This window comes from Aedes aegypti, chromosome 2 (assembly GCF_002204515.2).
Source record: "Aedes aegypti strain LVP_AGWG chromosome 2, AaegL5.0 Primary Assembly, whole genome shotgun sequence".
NCBI lineage: Eukaryota > Metazoa > Arthropoda > Insecta > Diptera > Culicidae > Aedes > Aedes aegypti.
In genome coordinates, this window is record NC_035108.1 from 149,854,033 (window position 1) to 149,874,503 (window position 20,471).

Below are 20,471 nucleotides of genomic sequence, written 5' to 3' on the forward strand. Positions count from 1 at the left end.
ATACCATTCTCATGAGTTTTTGAGAATCATATGGTCGGTGTTTAGACAGACCAGACTAGATGAATTTTGGAGCTCTAAGGATACGTAAAGAACTCCATCAATTTTAAATCTTCCATGTTATTTTGATACAAATGTATCATCAAATAGATAAGTTCCATTATTACAGTAAATATCTATAATATTTTGATGTTTCACATGTTTGGGGTACATTTTTCTTACTCGATTGAAAAAAACACTTGGTTCAGTCTGTCTGAACACGGACCATATCTATGTTTGCTATTTGATATTTAAATTCTTGAATTGTGCTGTATCAATATTTACAGGTAATTATAATAAATAAGTATGTATAGAACAATAACAATTTTAATTTATCCCCATAATTGAACGACAATATTAATTAGAATGAGCCTCCCCCACATCATCCCTCTCAGGAGAATTTTGATTCCCAATATTTTTTTTTTGCGGTGGTTCAGAATTGAAAATATCAAAAGTCTATTGTAATCACATCCTTTTTGTTCAATAGCATGTGGTGTTATTCGATATTTAAAATAAGATTCGTTAAGCCGAACATGTTGATCCTTCCACAAGAACCAACAACAAGCATTGCTTATGTTAAGAGATTTTATCGTAATGCACAACCAGCCTAAACGTTATTCCCCTTTTGTATATGTACTAATTATAATTTCAAATTATTTTAATTAAATTAGTTGTGTTGTCTACTATTGTACACGGCAATGTGTTTCAAAATAAGTGGAGCTGCTTTTAAAACAAACTTTAACATCGATCAACCAAACCATAGAATATCCAATAGCGAAAAAATAATAATAATAACCGATCATTGCAAATCGAGCCGAACTGGCGCTCTTTCCGTGCGCACGCGCTCTTTCCGTGCGCACGCGCTCTGTCCGTGCGCACGCGCTTTCTGCAGAGCTGTCAAACAGACTTTTGTGCCTTCCTTCTTTCGCTCTCCTTCAACTCAACAACTCAGCACGATCCACCTCGCGGTGGATTGGTGAGCTGTCTGGTTGTTGCAGATGAACACTTATCGTGTAGCGTGACATCATCATTGACAGTAAGCGTGCAACTCACCAGACAAACGATAGGTGTAATTAACAACTGGACTAAGATCTCGGCTCACAGAGACAGTTCGTGACAGCAGAATCTCGGCTCACCTTGACGTACATAAATTTCGTATCGGTTTCTCGCTCCCAGTTTTTACCGATGTTAAAAGGGCCCTCTTTGAATGTTAGTCAGGGGTTTTTGTGCCGACTCTATTTTAATCGATTGACTGAATTGTATCTGAGCACCCCTAGCGAGGCACAACTCGCACGGCGGATCGCAACGATCACAACCGCGAGTAAACAAACAACCGTTTTTTAAACCGCTGCAGTTCGGTAAGTGTTCGTCCGTATTTTCTTGAAATTTTTTAAAAAGCCGGATTTTCGTCCGCGGGGGACATCTGTGCTATGTGCGAGTCCGGCTCGCCGTGAAGTATCCTGGCCCGGTTGGAACAGCTTAAGCAATGGAATCAGGAAAAGCAGCGCGTTTTATTGCAGAACCAAATGGCCCAGCGGGAATTGCTGAGCCAGTAACAGCAGAAGATGTACGTCATTCTGGGGCTGAATCACGGGGGAGGGGAAAATGACCCTATACCGGATGTTAGTGACGAGGACGATTCGGAATTTGAACAGACCAACATGCAGCGAAAAGTGGCAGGAGAATGGAGGCGAAGCGCTAGGGAACAACCTCCGGTTGAAAGTGACGAGGAGATTGAGAGGGAACCAGTAAAACGGAGGGGTAAGTTACCCGATTCACCCCCCAAGAAAGTTCCGACGAAGCCCTTCCTCAAGCGAGGCGAGGGGCTGAAAGCTAGGTTTAAGGCTAAGTAGCCCGTCATTCGTTTTGGCAACAATGATGACTTTTCAGCTTGCATTTCAAAGTGATAAAACTCAGTCTTGATAGTTTATATTGACTTGAAAATGTATCACTGTACGCGCTAATATGCATAAAGTATGCTGATACTTTTTCAACTGTGTCAGTGTAAAACTAACTGATTTTCTTTGATTCGAAATCGTGAGCTGAATTAGCAACAATCATCAACGATGCGTACAAATTTCAATGACGGCCTACTTCGCCTTAAAGTCGATCCCAATAGATTTCAGCTGGACAATTTGCCCAAATATAAGTATGCCAATCTCGCCAAATCTAGAGCGCAAAATGCCAAGAAACGACGGATAAGTCTCAAAACCATTCGGGTAGGAATGCCGGAACGAGAGAAGAGTCGCCGCCGAGGGTGGCTTTGGACATTAACAAGTTGCAAGACCAGAAGCTAATTGTCCGTCAGCCGGAAGGGAACCGAATTCCGGTTGATGAAAACGGTCATGACAAGGAGAGTGTGGATGAGACGGATGACGGCGAGGAGATTAGTTTACTTCCCAGTTTTGAAGCGCTGAAGCTGAGACACGTTGGCGGGGAACCACAGGACGATGGTAAGTATGGATTTTTTATTGTTTTTTTTTGTGGTCCACAGTTACTGAATTCAAATCAAGTCTAGGTCATTTGGCATAACGGACATTTGTAGAGTTGATAGCAAAAATAAAACGTGGAATTCTCAGGAGATTTCGATAACAATGAGGAAAATTATGCGAAGCAGTATTTTACTGGTTCAATATGTTCATGACAAAGGATTTTCGCGTCAAAGCCAACATATTTCGGCTGCGCTGCTATCAAGACGCTTCTTGAGCTGTTCAGTGAGGATTTTTTTGGGTAAGAAAGTTTATCGACTTCTCAAGAGTCATGGGCCATGACATGGTTGAATTTTAGGAATAAGATTTGATCAGTAATTCATTAACATATTATTCGAAATTTACAAAACTCTAAAATTGAATTTGGGAAAATAATCTGCAATTCAAACAACTTTATATGTAAAATGTCGAAGCTATCAATTTTAGGAATGATAGCAGGTCTCTGTTAAGAGACTTGGCCTCTTTTTGAAAGAAGTCTTTTGTCTTACTTGCGAACAGACACTTGTATGGGTAAGTTGTGTGAGCATCGCGTGAAGGGTGATTCCTTTCCGGTTGATAATCTAAACTCCACAAAAACTAGGGCTATTTCGAAGGGTTCCTACAACACGCATGACATCTATCGTTCGTGGAAGATAACGAGCCATGGACGAAAACAAGACAGACAAACACCACCCACTTTTTGGTGCCGATTACTGTGTGCCACCACTTGTAACTTTCGCTGGCCTCTACTGAAATAGGTGTCATATCATCATTATCCTTTCCTTTCCTCATAACGGAGAAGATGGGTGTGGCCGGCAATGTCATGCCTTATCATTTCTGATTTCCGATTGGATAGTTATTTCATCGCAAATAGTTTTTCATAAGTAATTCCCTCCCCTTGGTGATGCGACCTTGTCACGATGGGAGGGCATAATCCATTAGCCCATTATGCACCCCAGAGACGCTCAGACGGTTTGACCAACATCGACTCCGCAATACTTCTTCTAGGAATATCATAAAGAGTTCCTTTATAGATTCTATCAGGAGTTCCTTCAGGAAACTTATAGGAATTTCTCCAGAAATTTCATGAGGAGTTCATCTGGCGATTTCATCAGGAGTCTCTTCAATGATTCTATCGGGAGTTCCTCCAACAATATCTTTATATTCCTCCAAGGATTCCATCCGGAGTTCCTCCAGGGATTCTATCAGAAATTCCAATAGGGATTCTATCAGGAGTACCTTTAGGACTACCATTAGAGTTCTTCTGAGGATTTCATCAAGAGTTCCTTCAGAGATTCCAGCAATTATTTCTACTGAGATCCTATTAGAAGTTTCTTTAGAATTTATATAAGGAGTTCCCCTACGAATTCCATCAGGATTTCTTCATAAGCAATTCTAGGCATTTTATCAGGAGTTCCATCAGGGTTTTCATCAGTAGTTCCTGTAGCGATTCCATAGGGAGTTCTTCAAAGGATTTCAACAGGAGTACCTCAAATGATTTCATCTGGAGTTCCTGCAAGAATATCTCAAGAAATTCCTAAAAGGGTTCCATCAAGAGTTCCTCCGGATTTCACCAGGAATTCCTTCAGGAATCATAATTAAATTCTTCAGATATTTTAACAGGAGTTCCCTTAGAGATTCCATCAGGGGTTCATGTAGAGGTTATATCAGAAGTTTCTTCAGAGATTTCACCTGGATCCTCCAGGGATTACATCAGAAGTTTCTTCTAGAGATAACATCAGGAACTCTTCTGGGAATTACATCAGGGATTTCAAAAAGTGTTCCTTCAGGGGTTTCATTAGCTTTTTCTTTAGACATTTCACCTGAAATTCCTTCTGGGATTCTATCAAGAGTTTCTGTAGGGATTACATCCGGAGTTCCCCTGAGTCTTTCAATAGGAGTTCCCAATGGATTCATTAGCATTTTCTTTAGGGTATCATTAGCATTTTTTTAGGCATTTCACTTGGAATTTCTTCTGGGATTCTATCAAAAGTTTTTCTAATGATTCCATCAGGAATTACTCAAGTTTTTCCAAGGATTCCATCCGAAGGAGTTTTTCAGTAGATTTCATTGGGAGTTTCGGCAGAGACTCCATCGGAAGTTCTTTCATGAATTCCATTAGAAAAACTTCTAAGACTTTATTATAAAATCCTCTTGGGATTTCATCAGAAATTCTGTCAGGGATTCTATCAGAAAGTTTTCTAAAGGTTCCTTCAAGAATCCCACTAGAGTTCTTCTGGGTTCCATCAGGCAGTCAATTATAAACTCTTTTCGGAATTTATTAGGGGATTCTACCCGAACGTTTAGAAAATTCTTCAAGAACTCTTCAAGGTAGTCCTCCTGGAATTCCTTAACGGATTCCTCCCGGAATTCCTGAAGGGATTTCTCTCGGAATTAATCAAGGGATACCTCCCGAAATTCCTCCCGCAATGTATCCAAAGATTCTCGAGGATTATCAGGAATTTCTTGTAAGGATTTCATTACTCGATTTACTCAAGAGATTCCTTCCGGAAAAAAAGACAGACAGACGAGACATTGAAAAATGTATCATTTTCAACGTTTAATCTAGTCCCAAAATTATTGAAAAAAAAAATATTTCTGAAATATTTTTTTAACTTCTTTTGTTCGTTTCTATCTAAGACATGTAGCACCTCACTTATTGTTAGATTTCTGCTCCTCTTTTATGATCTATATATTGTCAGAAAACCGGGACAAAATAATGAAAATTGAAAAGAAGAGCGAGAAAAGCTGGTGCTGAAGTTGTCGCACAAAATATTGTTGGCAACGCTGTTTGGCAGACCAATCAGCGTCTTATTAGTTTTGGCACGAAACTCAGATACGTTTTGTCGAGTCTCTGTCTCAGGTTTTTATTATTGCAGTAGTGCTGCATATCGTAAAGTAGAGAATAAAAAAATAGTCAATTGGTAAATAAAGCTCATAGTTGATAAATGTGGAAATGCTCATATCATGAGTACATTAAGCTAAAAAGCAGAATCTGACCCAGTAGAGAGGTAACGTCAGAAGAAAGAAGAAAAGGGCATTTACGAGGCAACATGCGCAGCGAAATACCAAACATAAATTACAGCTTGTGTTATGAATTCATATCATAATAACGTTTTGCGTGCATCAAATGGTTTTCAGAATAAAATTTTCATGCTATCATTTGAATAAGGTAACCCCAAGAATAGCCTTACTTATTACTTATTATTTATTTGGGCCATTCGCAAGCTTTTCGAATATTTACAATATTTCAAGTGAGTAAAATTACTCACGAGTGAGTAAGTGTTAGTCGAAAACTCACTCGCGAGTATGAGCTGTACAACTGAAACTCACGCCTGAGTATACTCACGCGAGAGTTCAAGCTGTACAGCTCATACTCGCGAGTGAGTTTGCAGTTTTCAGTGAGTACTCACGAGTTTCCCAACACTGACTGTCACTGGAAAGCCGCACATTCGAGGGACAGAGCGTGAAAACCCGTCAAAATTCAAGTTAACTTAATAAAAACTTCTAGGTGTTTTTCGATGACTTCACATTTCAAAAATTTGAATTACTAAATATAGTTGTGTGTTGGCATACTGCTATTGATTTTTTTTTATATTTATACCCTTTTTCATCGGTTCGCAGGAACACGATGTGTGGCGGCGAAGGATGAACCACGAGCTCGCCCAACTCTACGGCGAATCAAGTATCCAGAACGTAGTCAAAGCTGGAAGGATACGATGGGCAAGCATGTTGCAAAAATGCCGGACAGCAACACTGCAAATTTGGTGTTCACTTCGAATCCAGTTTGTACAAGAACGCGTAAAGCACAGTGAGCTAGGTGGGCGGATCAAGTGCGTAGCGATTTGTCGAGCGTGAAGCAGAACCGAGGATGGAGAGATGCGGTCACGATCCGAGTATTGTGGCGTGAAATTGTTGATCCAGTGCTATGTGTTTAGATGTTAACCAGGTTTGTCCCACTCGGTTTTAGATTAGATACTACTTCAAGTACTGCATTTGGTCCCTTGGTACTGCAAAAGATACCCAAGTTTGACAGATTGCAGTACACCTTTCACGGCATTCTAGATTTTGCTTAATTATCTTATGTGCCATGAAATTTTGAGCAACTGTAAGGGACATTGAGGTCTTCATTTTGTCTTTGTGTTAACTAAACAAATCAATGTTTAATTTTAATGGTATGTTCACTTCACATGTCAAAAGCTGCCATTAAAAATTGATCTCTCTGGTACCAGTAATTAATATATCTTCTTCTTCTTCTATATATAAATAAAAATGAAGTGGTGTTTGTACACACTTAAATTATTTCACCGACCTCAGTAAAACTTTTCACCGAGAACCCAACAGCTGAGAATTTGGTAATTTTCAACGCCGAATCTCGGTCCTTATTTCACCGAGATTTCGGCAATCCGAATTTTTTGCCGAGATCTCGGCGAACGTTACCGAGATTCGGTAAACGTTTACCGAGATCTCGGTAATTTTTTTTACCTATAATCGTCAAATTATTACCGAGATATCAGCTGTTGGGTTCTCGGCGAAACCGTTTAAGTGTGTATGTCATGAAGTTGCTTGAGAATGGATTGACGTAAGTTTTTCACAGTTACACCTGACAAGGGATGCGACATAATAGTACGAGGAAAAAGTTTGGAAATGTCTGGGGAATAATCGGAAAAACGAAAGAAGACTAATGAGTCATTTTGTATAGGGGAATACTTGACGTTTAACAACAGCCTACTCGATGGCAAGACGTGTGCACATCCGTTACCAATGAGTATGAGAAAACTATATTGGAAAGAATATTTCAAGTCAAGCTACGAAAGTAATAGAATAATCAACATAGACATATGCCTTTTTGACCCATTCTCATCCCCGGCGACGGTAGCCGTACAATTAAACAGTTTTTGAATATATACAATATTGATAAATGACTTTAGAATGTTTTGGTGTCATTATGCATATTTTAAAATGTTTAACTAACATAGTAAACGTAATAAATAGTAATAAATTACGGCAGAGCATGTTGGCTATAATTTCATAGTATATAATTTGGATGGTCTAGATAATCCAAACAGTATAGCGTTCTAGTTATTTTTGAGCGTCTGTAAAAAGCATAAAATCTATTTCGTAAACCTTTCCACAGGACTGTTCAGTATTTAAAGTACAAATTTACGAATATATTAGAGGCCATAGGATAACTATGATGTCAAAAGTTAAATGGATTTTTAGAAATAGTTATTTATATTTTGCTTATCTGTGATCAGTAGAAACCATTTATGATAACTTAAACAAGTCACCAAGCAATAGATATTGAAAAGTTTCGAAGCATAGCGAAAAACTCCTGCCAGAAAAATGGGGAAAGGTGCAAAGGGGAGACACATCATGCACTTGTTAGAATATCCCCTTGATTTTTAATACAAATACAATACAGGGGCCCAGATAGCCGTAGTGGTAAACGCGCAGCTATTCAGCAAGACCAAGCTGAGGGTCGTGGGTTCGAATCCCACCGGTCGAGGATCTTTTCGGGTTGGAAATTTTCTCGACTTCCCAGGGCATAGAGTATCTTCGTACCTGCCACACGATATACGCATGCAAAAATGGTCATTGGCACAGTAAGCTCTCAGTTAATAACTGTGGAAGTGCTCATAAGAACACTAAGCTGAGGAGCAGGCTCTGTCCCAGTGGGGACGTAATGCCAGAAAGAAGAAGAAGAACAAATATTGAAAATTCACCAAGATACAGCATTCTTAGCAAAGTAAGCTCGTCCTAGATAATTTAATGAACCCCAGAATAACGTCAAAACTAAAACACATTAAACGGACATGCAAGTGCAAAAATTCACCCCGAAATAAAAGCTTGTGCAAATTAGGCTATCACTAAAATAATAAAAATACTTTTGTAGCACCGTACCGTACAACTCACCAACACTGATGGAGGGCGAAAAGCGCTCCTTATTGTAGGGAAACGTGTGTGACCGCCTCGCCATGCTGGTTCTCAAAGCCGCGGCACGCTTCTGTCCAGGTGCGCTGAGCTCATCACTCGTCGATGAAGGATAATTGGCCTCCCCCAGCAACGAGTGTTGCCTTTGCTGAGCCAGAAATCGCACTATCGTACCGAGGTCTTCCTCCAAAGACCGATAACTGTTATCTTCGTTGTTCGGGTTGCTCAGCAATTCAACGAGAAGATCTTGCCAATCACTATCGTATCCCATTTCTGGCGGCAATTGTAGTTTTTGCTGACTCCTGAGAGGCATATTCATCGTCGGGATAATTTGTCCCTGTCGTTGGCTTTGTCTTAATTTCGCAAGGAAATTTACTTCGGCTCTATTGACATGATTACTAGAATTTGGGTCATCGCTATCGTTGAGTTCGCGGTTCACCACGATGGAATGCAAATTATTGTCCACGGCTGTGTTGGCATTAATAGAGGCGCTGTTGTTTGAATCGTAAAATTCGCCGCCTGAAACTAACAGAAACAAAGCAGTATAAATTGACGAATTAGGCAGTAGGTACTTTCTGAGTGTTATCGTTAACAGTTAAAGTAGGTGTGGTATTTAATTCGTTTACTTTGTGAAAGGTAAATTTGCTAGTAAACAACAGTTTTCCTTATTATAGGTCAATAGATTTTATTTTACTACGTATAGTATTCAACACGCACTTCCACAGTTATTAGGTCGCATGAATAAACTTCCTCGATCTTCAACTTTAAAACCAGACAAAAATCCTCTAGCTATCGTCCAATCAGTTTGCTTTTTTTCCTCCATCAGTAAACTTTTTGAAAAGGTTATTTTGAACAGAATGATGGTCCACATCATGGCAGCATTTTGGGACCAATATAATACAATATTTTTACATCTGACTTACCTGAATTACCTCAGGGATGTCGAAAATTCTTGTTTGCGGATGACACAGGTCTCTCCGCCATAGGACGAAGTCTGCGTGTCATCTGTAGTCGAATGCAAAAAAGTTTGGATATTTTTTTCTGAATTGAATGAATTGTCTTTATTATCGAGACCGGATATTTTTTTTTCATACTTGCAAACATGGAAGATTCAAAAGCTCTTTATTTGAAAATTTCAAGTAGACATGTTGTCACGATGAGAGGGGTTCCAATAAATTGGTCATATGAAGTTAAGTATCTAGAGCTCATGCTAGATAAGAATTTAACTTTCAAAAATCACAAAACAATCTTCTATTGCGTTATATTTAGGTTAAGTTAGGTTAAGTAAATTGAAAACGTGTTTTTTTCTCTTATAAGCAGGTGAAATCAACTTACCTGTAAAAAATCTGAATTGCTACGGCAAATGAAATGAAATATGTTGTTAACAAATTGTTAATAATATCTTAAATTTGTTTTACCGAATTAGGATGATAGTGTAACTATCATAACATTCTGCACATTATGAGAGATTGTTTATTGTATACTGCTACAACTTTGATCAGATTGCGGAGATAGTAGTGCATGATAAAACCTGTCTAAACTTGCTCCAAGCCTGGGGGACACTATTGCTATTGGAAGTTCGTGGATTGTTTATCGTGCCAGTAAAGAAAAACACCTATCCCCAACGGTAAACAAGCGAGAAAAATGGATTTTATCATCGCTCTCTCTTTGGGGCTCTCGCTCGCTGCTTCCATTTATCAGACTTGTTACACCTTGCGATACAATGACGATCGTGGACCGCAACAGATGGGATGTTTTTCTTTGCTTGCTTTGATCGTGCTTCATACTCAAATGAGAGCGAATTCTGCAATGCCTGCTAATAACACAGAACACCTAGATGTAAGAAATGAATGTAATGTTTGGAATGATACTAATATTGAAATTAAAAAAAAAAACTTCCTCGATCATCGCCAGCATCACCACGCTCGTGCTCTGTTGATGGGTTTCCGCCATCCTGAGAGAGAATGTCAATAAAAATTATATGGGAAGCCGTAATTATACTACAAATATGTCAAATGCAAGCTTTCAATCCATATTATGTATGTAAAATATCGAAACTTGGTTAAAACTATTTTTACGCTTTGAAAATGTTTAGGTCACCAGAACCAGTTTCGGCCAGAGATTTAATTTTGGTTCCTTAATTGGCCAATCACATTGATTTCTCATGGAAGTGGCTAAATGAGGTGTTCTTCCTCTTGTCATTATGTCCTTACTGGGACAGAGCCTGCTTCTCAGCTTAGTGTTCAATGAGCACTTCCACAGTTATTAACTAGGAGCTTTCTAACCACTCGACTAAGGAAGGCCCTAAACAAGGTGTATGGGTGTTAAAATTATAAGGAAAATGAATTGTTTTTCTTATGTTTTGAATCAATTTGGAAGAGTAAATATATGTAGCTCTATCATGTTAATGTGATCTACTGAACTAAAAAGGTGTCATGCTGATTGACTATGTAAAACGGCGTATAATCCACTGTGGATACAACTGGCGTATGACCAAAACCGGTGCTTATACCCTAAAACAAACGATTTTTTTTATGTTTCGTGTACTCAGTACACATGTGATCGGTGATGGTTAACCGAGGACTTTCCTTGACAAAGTTTTAATTTTTGCATTTGTATGTCGTGCCTAACTAAATCCCCTCGAATATTAACTCGGTTCACCTTAAGAGGAAAAGAACGTCTGCCTCTGATTTCAATTTCTCAATTGAACAATTTACATCAAAGGAGGGATATACACAAATTATGTCACACTTAAATGGCACTTTTCCCCTTCTCACGTTTTTTTTGTCAGGTCTCCTTCGAAATGTTTCTAATCTATAATATGGACACGACTCCAGATGATTGATGTTCAAAACCACTTAAGACTGTATCGAAAAGAATTCATCAAAAATCAAGATGCTTGTTCTTTTATACTAAAATATCTGGCATCTTCTTCATCTTGGCAAAAGCTGAACTTTAAAGAGCACTTCCACAGTTATTAACTGAGAACTTTCTTTGCCAAAGTTGCCATTTTCGCATTCGTATATCGTGTGGCAGGTACGATGATACTCTATGCCCAGGGAAGTCAAGGAAATTTCCATTACGAAAAGATCCTGGACCGACCGAGAATCGAACCCAGACGACTTCAGCATGGCTTTGCTTTGTAGCCGCGGACTCTAACCATAGTTTAAGATAGGGCAATAAGTTTCTTTGTTGTTAAGTTTGTGTCATTGTATTTAAAATAGATTAAAATTTGCCCACTCGCTTCAATTTAAATTTGCTCAAAATGCGGTTTTGGAAACATTTTCAGGCAATACGTCAATCAAACAAAATTTATGCAAAAAATAGCAATATCAAATACCATGAAAATTATGTTTACTACATAAACCACAAAAAACATTGCAAAATTTAAAAAAAAAAACTTCCAGAGAACGTAATATTTGAAAAAAGTGCTGGTCTGGAGCTCGAATCATTTTGTTCTTTGATTTTGATCGTTGAGGCCCTGTCATAAACGATTTGTTATATTATTGTTTGGAATAAGGCCGTTTGGGATAATGGCCGGTTGACATAATGAGAGATTTAAAATGAGCAGATTCAAATACAATATATTTGATATATAATTAGGGATTTCTTGTGCATTTTTGAAAATTGGAAAACTGTTTTATTTTTCTTGAATATCAGAATTATTCGAAGCTTTTTACCACGATTGGCACTATTGAGGTCATAGCAAATACCTCTAACTAGTCCTCAACTAACGCGTTATTCGTTCAGAGCACAAGTTAAGTTAAGGCATAAGTTCCGAACGCAATTTAGATTGTGTGTACCGTAAAACGGGGTAACTTTGATAGTTTTTTCGAAGAAAACTTCAATATTTATGCATGCTGTTTCAAAGAATTACAGTTTATATTTTTAAAACAAGTACTGGTATCCTCGCTATCGATTGATCTTGATAGATTGCCAAAATACTTATTCTAAATGGATATATTATTTTTCATATCATCGAAAGTCGGATTTCTGTTTTGGGGTAACTTTCATAATGGAGTATAAGTCGAACAAAATTGAATGCATTACGGAACATTTATAGGGCGTTGGTATGCCTCTAGGCAATTACGCTGTATGGAAATTTCTGACTTAGATTACAAAAATGGTCCCAGTTTGTAAAAATGGTTTTCGCTAACAGATTTGAGACCGAATTCATGTTCTACTATAACTAGGCTGTCATAAGTGACGAACTCATTATGACATTATCAAATAGTGATCGTAGAACAGTTTGTTTGTAGGCGTTGCAAAAATGATAAAATCTTGCAAATTTTTAATATTTGCATATCAATTCTCAAACGCACTTGATTCCAACGAAAATAGCTTTGACATGAAGTGCCATACTAAAACTTTTTACTTTTGCATTCGTTTTTCTTAACTGATTGACAGAAACTTCGTCATTTGGTTTAATATGTTGTGGGTCTCGCACTATCAAAGTTACCCGCATTATCAAAGTTACCCCGTTCCGAAATGTCAGATAGGAACAATCCCAGTGTTAAAACTAAAACCCCTGTGGTGTTTTTGTCGACTAAGCGAACGTCAAACATGATCTCAAGTGTCAAGGTTCATTTATGGATCTAATTTTCAAATTAAAGTTTAAATATGATATAGCCGTTATTTGAGCGGGAAAAAATGCTAAAGTAGTTGAAGTAACATGCCCTTTGGGGTTGTTAAATAAAAACAAGATTTTATTAAAAATTTTAGGACCCAATTAATAAAATGAAATCCTGAAAAGAGTTTTTGGTTATACATATAAAGCGATTTCACCAGTTGATAATCCAACCTCGACTGAGCAACAAGGAGCCACTTTCAAATTATTCAGGTTCACCAATATGCTTGCTTGGCCCATAACGAAACACTGCCCAGCAAAACGCGCGGAAATAAAACAAAATTTACAAAAACGAACCCATTTGCTTGTGATTTAACGAAGCACTGCCTTTCTTCGATGAAAGATAAAAGTTGAATGCAAATCTGTTAAGTTAATTTGTGTCGCAATTATTATATGCGTATTGCGAACACTATTTTAGACGATTAAAAAAAACTTTATTACTCCAAAACTTCAAATTTCACTAGTTATGTTGTCTTTTGATGAAATATTCTCAAATATTCTAACTGCGAAGATGTTTGACGACTATATCTTTTGAATGCCGAGGGTCAGTCCTATAGATAATTTTATTTGAAAATTATGCACACTTTTATAACAAAGGCATATAAATAAGCTCTAATTTAAACTTCATAGAAATAATGATAAATATACAAATCACTGTAACATCAGATTTTCTCGACGAAATGATTACAAATTTATAGAGAAGGTGCTTGGATATCACATGTTTTGAATGCTTAATGCAAAGCTGGTGGCTACTTGGCTGATTTACAAGTTAATAATCATGCCCATTTGGGGAATACTTATAAGCATGTGAATTTCCCTTCCAAAACAGCTCAAAACTTTCAAATCACGATAACTTTCGATTCCCTCGTTAGAATATTTTCAAATTCACAGAAGAGATGCTTGAGTGCCATATCTTTCGAATGGTGGGTGCCGAATTGTTGGACATTTTTTTCTGTTAATAACGGTTTCCTGCATACCGTGTAAGAGTTGTCTGAGCCATTTTGCGCCGAAGGCAGTTAAAGGGGCCTAGAGAAAAGTGTAATCTTCTACAAATTATGTTATCTGTTGGACGGAAAAATAACCTGAAAACATCGCTTGACAACTTGGAAATAGTAAACAAATTCAATGTATTCAACTCAAACCCGACCCAAGTGTCTCTTATACTGCCGTTATACGCATAATTGTCCTATGTTACTTTTCGTGCATTTTTACTTTTTGTTCTTAAGCTTTTGAACGGTGCAATTGATTGTCCTCATCACTTATCACTACTCGACTTCCGCGTCTCTGGCAGGATGTTACGACATCGTAGTCTAATGCAAACAAGATAACATCGTACTTCGTATGCATCGAACCAGCCCATTCGCGCTATGATTCGTATGTTCAACGCCGTGGAATCCGTGTTCAATTTTGGACTGTCAACAAAACAATTCAACAACAGATTGAGAAGATTGGATTTAGCTTGAATAATTTCACAAAGCATTCTTCAAAACTGTGTGTCAGATGAATTATTAAAAATAAATAAAATAAATGAATATCGAGCTTTGGAGAGGAAAATTGTATGCAGAATTAAAAGACTGAAGAAATCATCGACATAGTGAGAGATATCGAGATGTGGAGAATCGACTGTATTACGTAATATAGGCTCTCTTGATATCTGAAACCTCACATCTAGTTTTCATTGGATATAAGAAGTATGACGTTTGATATTAAGATAGCCTATATTACTTAATATCAGGTCTATTCTGAACGTAGCATTAAATAAAACCGCAATCACGGTTCATCAGAATAAGGGATGGTACACAAATTATGTCACGCCAAAATGGAGCTTTTCCGACTCCCTCCTCCCCCTTCGTCATGCTTTTTGTATGACACCTCCAAAAAATGTTTTAGACTTGTCAAACAATGCCTGACCACTAAACAAGTTTAAGGCTAAGTAGCCCGTCATTCGTTTTGGCAACAATGATGACTTTACAGCTTGCATTTCAAAGTGATAAAACTCAGTCTTGATAATTTATATTGACTTGAAAAAGTATCACTGTACGCGCTAACATGCATTAAGTTTGCTGATACTTTTCCAGCTGTGTCAGTGCAAAACCAACTGATTTTCTTTGATTCGAAATCGTGAAATGAATTAGCAACAATCATCAACGACGCGTACAAAGTTCAATGACGGCCTACTTCGCCTTAAGCTAATATATGTTTAGGTCTCCAGGGTTTCAGATATAAATCCATATCTGTGTTGTTTTTTCATAAGGGCTTATCTGCATTCATCGATTTCTCTTCACCGTTGCTCTCTTTGCGTTATTGCAGAAAATTGATTATCTTTGCGTAACATATTTTTGTGCTGTAGGATGAAGAATCACTACATCTTACTTCATTAACAAGAAATATTACAGATTTATCTACTTTAGCGAAGTTTTTAGCGAAAGAGAGGATCAATGAAGAGAAATCGCTCATGTCAGTTAGGCCCTATTGAAGTAACAGCACAGATATATATTTTTTCAATTGTGCGTTGGCTCTAAGAATTTTTGGAAATTATCAAAAGCAATTAAAGTGGAAAACAAAATACTATTAAGGGTAAGTAGCCCGTCATTCGTTTCCCTGCCATGTTGGCTTATCAACTCGTAATTTCAAAGCAATAAAACTCAGACGTCAAAGTTCGTATTGATTCAGAAAAGTATCATTATCTTCCTTCACATGCAGAAAGTATGCTGATACTTTTTCAGCTATATCAGTGCAAAACCAACTGATTTTTATCAATTCACCATTGTAAGATAAATTAACAACAATCATTGACGACACGTACAAATTTCAATGACGGCCTGCTTCACCTTAACTGATTGCGAAAAAGCTCAAAACCTTGTTATGCAGTTTGAGAGCACGCACAATTTTCATTTAGGACTCGCTAGTCCAATTGAAAATCAGATTACTCAGGATTTCGAAAGCATTCTCAATCAAGAGCACTTTTTTGACATTTCTTGGGGAATGGTTTGGAAGAAGTGAGAACTATTACTAAAAAAAAATTAAAAATATACAAGGCCGATGAAATTTTTTACGTTTTTATCAAGATACTACCAGAAAGTATCTAATCATTTTTTATTGATGCACTTAACAAATGTTTTCAGTTGTAATATTTTTCTGACAAATGAAACAAAAATGGCCAAGACTTTACTCGTTTTAAAACCAGACATGGAGTCTGTCGAAGCTATCAGCTATCGTCGCTTGATTTCTCATATAAATTGGAAGCAAAAATGGTGGATGATTTCACAAAAAAAAACACAAACATTGTGAAGCTTTTCCAAAAATGCTTCTCAATGATAAATCTTTGTTCCTATTCCATCACGTACTTAGTGGTAAGATAATCGACAGTATTATAGGTTATTTGCTGATAACAGAATGTTTTTACGAGCGGGTTTTGGGTTGAAATTTTTTTAACAGATTTTAGAATGATTATAAATTTTTACTCGGCTAATTTCCTTCACTGATTATATTCCACATTGATTTTCTTAATTCTTGTAATAAGATGATAGGAGTTCAATCCTTCCTTACCTTTGGAGTAAACCAATAGCACTAGTATCCAAATGGTCTTAATTTCCATTTTGATGCCATTCATTCTGGATCGAATTGAGGAAACAATCACCCTTCAATTTATTGCATCTTTGTTCATTCACCACAACCGACTTTTACCACTCCAGATATAATGATTCATTACTCCAACAATATCTCCTTTGCACTCAAATCCAATGTTGCACTTATCAGTTCATCAGAATCGTTCTAACTTTCATCGGTTGGCAACACTAGAAGTCACGTTTTCACCTGTTGATCCACCACCATGCGACTAGAACGGATGCAAACTGACCAGTGCATTTTATAGGCAGTTTCGTTGCGATCCAAGAAGCGTAACAGTCATGCGTCAAATGCGTACCATTGAAGCTTTTTTTTTTACTAGGACAACTCCTTCAGAGAGCTTTTCATTCATACAATGTAACGCGCGCGCCAAATGATGCATGGACTCGGTGCGAATAACTGTTTAATTATTTGCGTAGGTGAGATGTTCGTATTCCAAGAGGGACACATCAACCACTAATCATTATCAGTAAGCATAATTGAACATGGTTTGTGCTCTGTTAGGCAGGATGAGTCAACATAATCATTTTGCAGCATGCATTGGTATAACGTTTGGTTTACTTTTGCAACTTATGGATTCTCCATAGTTCCATTCAGGGGGATATTTCAAATCAGTCAAACAAATATATAAACGATCTATTTCAAATCTGAAAATCCTATTCAAAAGATTTTTAGTTTCTTTCTTGCCCAGTTCAACATCTTTACATAAGATGGTAGCTTAGCTTCGTTTAAACTGACTACACATATCAATGGTTGCTATTAACCGAAGTCAGTGAAGATGCACAAAGAATCAACTAGAAGTTTGGCTGGGATGGACCATAATCTTCTTCAGTGTGCATAATTCAGTGCCTCACAGTAGCTAACCATTCAAATTGTGTTGGATAAAGTAAAAAAAAGTCAAATCTCATAGTGAAGAATCATTCAAAGTATTTCATTTATTACAAAAACAATAGTAAAAGGAAAGGGATGTTTAGTAAAAAAAATATGTAAAACATAAATAGTTTATAAATGAGAATTTATGCCAACACTCATAGCGACGAACCATTCATAGTTTGTTGAAAAATCATACTTACGTCTCACCGCTGAACAATTAAATATGGAGTCATACAAATTTTACAATTTTGAAATAAAAGCATGAAATGAGCACACCAATTGATCCTTCATCCTTGACTGAGTAGCCACAATCCACTTTCAGTTTCACTTAACGCAATCCAGTGACGCACCGACAAAACTCATGCTTGCTCGGGCTCTTCAAACCGCACTTTGATGGTATCGACCGCGTAGAGCTATAGAAAAACATGGACAAAAGTAGAGTTTCTAATCTTGGGAAGAATTTCCCGGGATTCCCGTTATAAATGGGACTGTTATGCAAGTATGGGCAGTATACCAGGGATAAAGCCTCAGAATCATTTTCAAAATTTTATTTTGAATTCTCTGCAGAGCTTTCTTCCTGATATTACAACAGCTAGTTTATATTGGTACAGCATACAATATGGCTGGCCTAAAAATTTGTTTGAATATCAAAAGCTTGTTCTTAAGACAAACCCAACTAACATTTAGTGCTAATGTAAACATTCTCTAGGCCCTCTTTATACGGCTTTATGCTGAGTAAAGGCGCTGTACATACGAACGAAAGCTTCTATGCGATCCTTTTACCAACAAATCTGGCGAATCTTCTCAGCTACTTTTAAGCTGTGTTGGCAGCTCTTATTCATACCGATCATTGCTCTATCTCGACAGTTATACGACAAGTAGCTGTGTAACATCCTCGGAAGGCGCTTTCTCAACCATTTCGCAACTGTTGAATAATTATTATACAGCTTCGCTGTATTATCGATTAAATATTATTTTCAAGCTGTTTCACAGCTTCCGGAATTCATATCATAAGTATCTGAATTTAATGTTCCCAACGTTACCTGCCACCGCTTGGAATCGAACTCACGATCTCTGCATCCACAAGTCTCGACGCTGTCCTTGTTGCCACCACAGTATATATCGAAAAGGTACGATGCGCACGATGCGCACTGTCAAAAGTGAGTTCATTCCACTCACGGGAAAAAATTCTGTGGTAAAAATGACTATTTTAGCTGACTACGCCCATTCTTGAAACTACCATGGAATTTCAGACCAATTTACTATGTTTACGGTACATCCCACCACATTACTGGTACATTAGACAGAAATAAATTACAACAATCTGGTTTCGACTACGGACATGGTAAAATCAAGCGCATTTCTGGTCTGCTGAAAATTGCCGGTGCGAGCGCTTAAGTTAACCCCCTAAAATGGTAGTTTTTACCGCACAATTTTTTTTGCGTGCTCAATTCACGGGGTTCGTGCGTTAATCTAATTTTGAGTTAATTGGGTGCAAATTGATTCCATTTGCATCCATGTGAAAATATACCTACTGGCTAAGTTATTGTCACTCAACCGTTAAATCAAATAACTCAATTTTCAGTACTGTGTCACTAACTCAAATTTGAGGTAAGTTTTGATGATAGGTAAAGAGGTCCAGAGTAGTTTCTTTCATAAATATGTCGATAGGGGCAGTATGGTCTACATTAGAAGAAGTTCTTGAAAAGCATAGAAACACAATATAATTTAATTGTTCCATAAGCTTAATTTGTAGTTTGAAGTATCATGCGTTAGTTGTAATTAGCATTATCATTAAGCATTTCGCAAATGCTGGAAAGAGTAATGCCAAAGGATACGTTCGGTAGACGTTCTGGCCGACAAATATTTACGAATTGGAATCATGCGCTTCTGATCAGAACAAACTCACCAAATTCCTTTTTCGGAACTCCTCTGAAATCCGTTGCTCCTCTAATGATGAATCACCGCTCGAAAAATCGACATTAATTTGTGAATTAACACGCTCAAAATACGCCGGAGATAAAAAAAGAACAAAAAAAGTCGCGCGAAACGAATTCAATTACTGAAGCCATCACAGAGCACTCTCGAGCAAAACGCATGAAAATCGAAAAAAAAGTAAAAAATACACTTTAATTACTTAGGGTCGATTTCTTCACCATGGCTTAAGCCGTAAACCACGCTTACCCATATAGTTAAACTAGGTTTAAGGCTTAAGCGGGGGTGAAGAAATCGGCCCTTAGAAAAATATATTTCCACAGAACATTTGTACGTGGCACCATCCGCCGAATCTGGTAAAAACCAGCCGAATTGAGAAAAAATAAAAAATAAACGCGGGACGAGATAAATGTAACCAAGGATGGGAATCTTGTGATCATGACAAAACAAATGATGCATCGTGGTTGTTCTTTATCATGCGATCATAGCAACAACGACAAACCCTTAGTCGTCAAGCCATCACAACAAACTCCGCTCCGCGAAAAATTAATCGCTCGACCTGTGAGTTGACGATCAATTATTCGCGAATCAAAGTCATAATTTTGGAGGATTTTTTTGATTTCACTCCACGATTTGTCTCCTAGCTTTTCGTTTTTAATCTGAAAGTCAATCGTGCATGGTAGGGTAAGTGTTCCCTTAGTTGTGGGTGTTCCTATAGTTGCGGTAATGCCGTTTTCACTGATTTTATTACACTAGTCACAGAACCGACACTGCCAATCGACGTATTGGCTTGTTGATACACGGAATAGTTGGAAAGAGCGTTCAAATTGCTTTAAAATTGATGAAATATAACTAAAATTGCTTAAACTTTTCTTACTTGTACCAATAGTTGCGGTAACGTGTTCCTATAGTGGAGGATCCCATAAGAAAACCACTGATACCGCAACTATAGGAACACAAATTAAAAATAT

The 20,471-nt window shown here is 37.5% G+C and overlaps 1 protein-coding gene and 1 long non-coding RNA gene across 4 annotated transcripts in view; one reads left to right on the forward strand and one right to left on the reverse strand.

Annotated features, from left to right (window-relative positions):
- The window catches only part of LOC110676114, a 35,698-nt gene extending 18,782 nt beyond the window's left edge, over nucleotides 1-16,916 (reverse strand). Inside the window, exons 1-2 of one of the 3 annotated variants that reach the window (XM_021842706.1) lie at nucleotides 16,615-16,916; nucleotides 8,409-8,957 (exon numbers count right to left, since the gene is read on the reverse strand). In XM_021842706.1, the coding sequence (XP_021698398.1) occupies nucleotides 8,409-8,957; nucleotides 16,615-16,678 (613 nt within the window). In that variant the 5' untranslated portion in view covers nucleotides 16,679-16,916. Of the gene's footprint in view, nucleotides 1-8,408; nucleotides 8,964-16,614 lie in introns of all 3 variants that reach the window. The other 2 variants (XM_021842707.1, XM_021842705.1) reach the window with 2 other exon arrangements.
- On the forward strand, nucleotides 1,099-2,303 carry LOC110676115. Its single transcript, XR_002500082.1, has 2 exons — nucleotides 1,099-1,797; nucleotides 2,156-2,303. It is a non-coding gene; the product is annotated as an uncharacterized LOC110676115 (long non-coding RNA).
- Nucleotides 16,917-20,471: the final 3,555 nt, after the last annotated feature.